At 50.7% G+C, this 3,287-nt stretch overlaps 1 protein-coding gene across 1 annotated transcript; it reads right to left on the bottom strand.

Moving 5' to 3' along the window:
- Positions 1-336: 336 nt before the first annotated feature.
- LOC126535605 (G-protein coupled receptor moody-like) lies at positions 337-2,347 on the bottom strand. The gene has a single exon (XM_050182417.3). It carries the CDS (start codon positions 2,282-2,284, stop codon positions 1,145-1,147), a length of 1,140 nt encoding a protein of 379 aa, XP_050038374.1. The 5' UTR covers positions 2,285-2,347; the 3' UTR covers positions 337-1,144.
- Positions 2,348-3,287: the final 940 nt, after the last annotated feature.

The raw sequence follows: 3,287 nt of genomic DNA, 5'->3' as shown, positions 1-3,287 counted from the left end.
AGTACCATCCCCCCTTAAACGCCCAACCTAGTGTCATCTTTTCAATAAGCAGAAACTATAACATCGCGACTTCTTAAACGAAGAAAAAGCCTAAGAACGGACAAGGTCAAGTCCCCGTGCTTTTATATGCTTTCCAACATTCTGAACCAACGAGCCCAATATTTAACGTTACCATTCTTCATTCAGTTGCGTAGATCACTGAGTAATGCTCGGCTCTCAAATGAAAATCAGTAAGAGCTTGTACATAGAATTACCGCAAAGCACTGCCAGGTGATCATTTTCATCGGCATTGGGACAACACGAAGTAGAGATATGAAATAACCAACAGAATACAGGTTCCTTGATACATTTTATTTCTTCATTACTTTTTATTTGGCTACACATACGTGCCTTTGGCATCCCTACTGCAGGAACTCAGTAAATAAAGAGAAGCCACAGGAAAGCAGAGGAGCTCTGCATATGCGTTCATTGAAGCATTCGGAGGGCTGAGCTTCTAGTGATGCCGACTACGGTGAATATTTGTTTCTTTCTCAAGAGGTCCCAATAAAAATTATCTTATTAAATTACCTGTTAGTATCCTACACGATGTTTTCGTTTTGACTGTTTCTTTCATCTGTCCTCGCTGTGCGCAGTTTATTTGTGCGCGTGTCGTGGCTAATCTGACCAGCGGGATTTGCCAAACTGCAAGAACAGTCAGATTCACATAAATGCCCGAAATCCGTTACGTAAAAACGAGACAACGAAAAAAAGTAACTGCATCACTTTGAATCTTATGTTTCGGTGCTTTTTCTGTGTGGGAATTTATGTCCAAGCGCCAGCAAAAGACGCGCGCAAGAGCTGGAGCAACATCGCGGCAAGCGATAAAGAAGGCGTTTATAGGACTCGAGGTAGCATGCAATACCCCGTAGATATTGTCGCGCGCCTTATTATAGGATCATCATCAGCTAGTCTGGTCTCAAAATTTGGTATGATCTCCACAAGTACGTAGGAAACGTACGTTACGTGAGGAATCTGAGATCAGGACCCCTGAAAGCGCGAATGAGAAAGAATGACCAGTAGTCATGATAAATAACATTTTGCATAATGTGCGCGTTAATCCAAACGTCAGTCAATACATGTATGTCTCACAGGGACGAAATTTCTTTCACACAGATGTTTCCTGGCTTCCCGTGCTCTCGGAGAGTGCCGCGCTCTTGGCACACGGCCAGAGCTCCTTGTATGCCTGCCGGTACTCGCGACTCATGCAGATGTATATGATGGGATTCACGCACCCCGAGAAGTAGAATGTCAGGTAGGCGAATACCTGGATGGCTGGGTAGTTGTCGAGCAGTCGGAAAGCCTTCAGCACCAGCAGGGGCAGATAACAAAGTGTGAATGCGACGAAGATGGCGAACACCGTCTTCAGCAGCCGCCAGTCTTTAGCGATGCGACGTTGCTGGCGCTGGACTTTCTCCTCCGAGACCGGCTCGCCGGTGGCCCCGCCTCTCTGTCGCTTGGCGAAAAACCGCGTCACGAACGCCGCCGACTTTTCGTTCGTGCTGTACTGGCGTAGGTTCCGCTGCGTCGTGCGCACGATCCAGTAGATGCGGCTGTAGCATATGACGAAAGACGTGGCCGGCACAAAGTATGCCACCATGAAGAGAAACGCCTTGCTGCTGCGTCCGTCCTTCGGGACTACACTGCAAGTGCCGATCTCGGCGTCCCAGCCAAATTGGCCCCATATGCCGGCTGTGGGCCAGATTAGTAGAGACAGCGTCAGCAGCCAAGTCACGGTCACGATGAGCAGGTTGTTGCCTTCAGTGAAGGCATGCCCATACAGCCGGGGCTTCACTATAATCACGTATCGGTTGATGCTGATGGCCATGACTGTGAATATGGATGCGCCAGTATTGAAGAAACGGCTCACTCCGTACGCCACGCATAGACCATCACTGTACACCCAGCCGGCGTTCCAGAAGACGGTGGCAGCCAGCGGCGTGCTCAGTGCTGAAAAGAGAAGATCGGTGAAGCACAGGTTCAAGACGAGCGCCGTGGTCGCGTTCTTGAGCAGCTTCGACGAGCGCAGCAGTGCCACGATGGAGACTGCGTTGGAGAGCACGCCGAAGACGGCCATGAATATGAGAGCTACGAAGCCACCGGTTAGAATGGGTCGCGGGTACTCGTGAAATCGTAGCACCTCGGGCCTTCCGTTGCTTGTGTCGTTTACGGCGGCGACTGCATTGTCCGTCGCCAAGGAAGGAATTTCACTCGAGAAAGGAGTGAACAGGTTAGTTGTGGCGTTCATGCTGCTTATGATTCCTAGTTGGACGCCCCTTGCTGGCTACGATAGAGCCGATCGGAATCGAGACATGACGACTCCGTTCTGCAGCGCACAGCACTTAGCTGAGGCAGGAAGTAGGAGTGCGACATCGCCTCCTGGTTCCCGTCGTCGTCCGGAATACACGTGCGCATGTGATAAGGCCATACCCACTTCCGCCCGTAGCGAAAGCGGGAGGTTGGCGCGCCACGCTGCCTGAATGCCTCTCGGAACGCTGTTCTGTAAAAAGCAGCCTCGATCCCGTTGAATCAGCGTTCGAGGGTTGCAACGCCACGCTCTTGTGGCGCGATTTCATCAGGCAAACACTAAGGCGCTGTCGCTGATGAATTGAACGGAAGTGTCCTTACAACGCTTGCACGCTGTGTTTTCCAAATCACCATTTCTCTCGTCTCACCTGAATCGCAAGGTACGTTTCTGCTCAGATCTTAAACCACTCCGTTCTCTTTACAGGTGAAATGAGGGCAATCGCTTACTCCCATCTTTTCAATTTGCATTTGATTAGCCTTACCTTTAAAAGTATACACCAACCCGCCGTGGTTGCTCAGTTGCTATGGTGTTAGGCTGCTGAGCACAAGGTGAGCACGTGATGCCTGGTGGCTTGTACAAGAGCAAAGCAGATTCGGCCATTCTAGGCAACTTCAAGGAAGTGCATGGAGTGGCTCCTGCGAAGGTCTAAACAAAGGCTGTTCAGCTCTGCGAAAAAGCCGGACTCTCCAAGCTGGCCTCCTCCTTAAAGGCCTGTAATGGAACCAGTCTTTCTGTGTTTTTCACCGCCAAGACGCACAAGGAACTGTGCCCGTTTTGGGCCATTGTTTCTGAGCGCGGAACCTGGCAACGACAAATGGGAGTGTTCCTGCAAAGGTTTCTGTGCCTCCTCGACATCGATGACCCCTTCCTCATAAAGACGCCAGGTACTGTCTCCACCTTCCTCCGTGAGGAATGTCCAAAGGCTGTCCGAGCCTTTCCCGTG

The sequence above is a fragment of the Dermacentor andersoni genome, chromosome 7 (assembly GCF_023375885.2).
Source record: "Dermacentor andersoni chromosome 7, qqDerAnde1_hic_scaffold, whole genome shotgun sequence".
NCBI lineage: Eukaryota > Metazoa > Arthropoda > Arachnida > Ixodida > Ixodidae > Dermacentor > Dermacentor andersoni.
The sequence above is the reverse complement of the archived record's forward strand: the minus strand, read 5'-3'. Positions and strand labels throughout refer to the sequence as shown.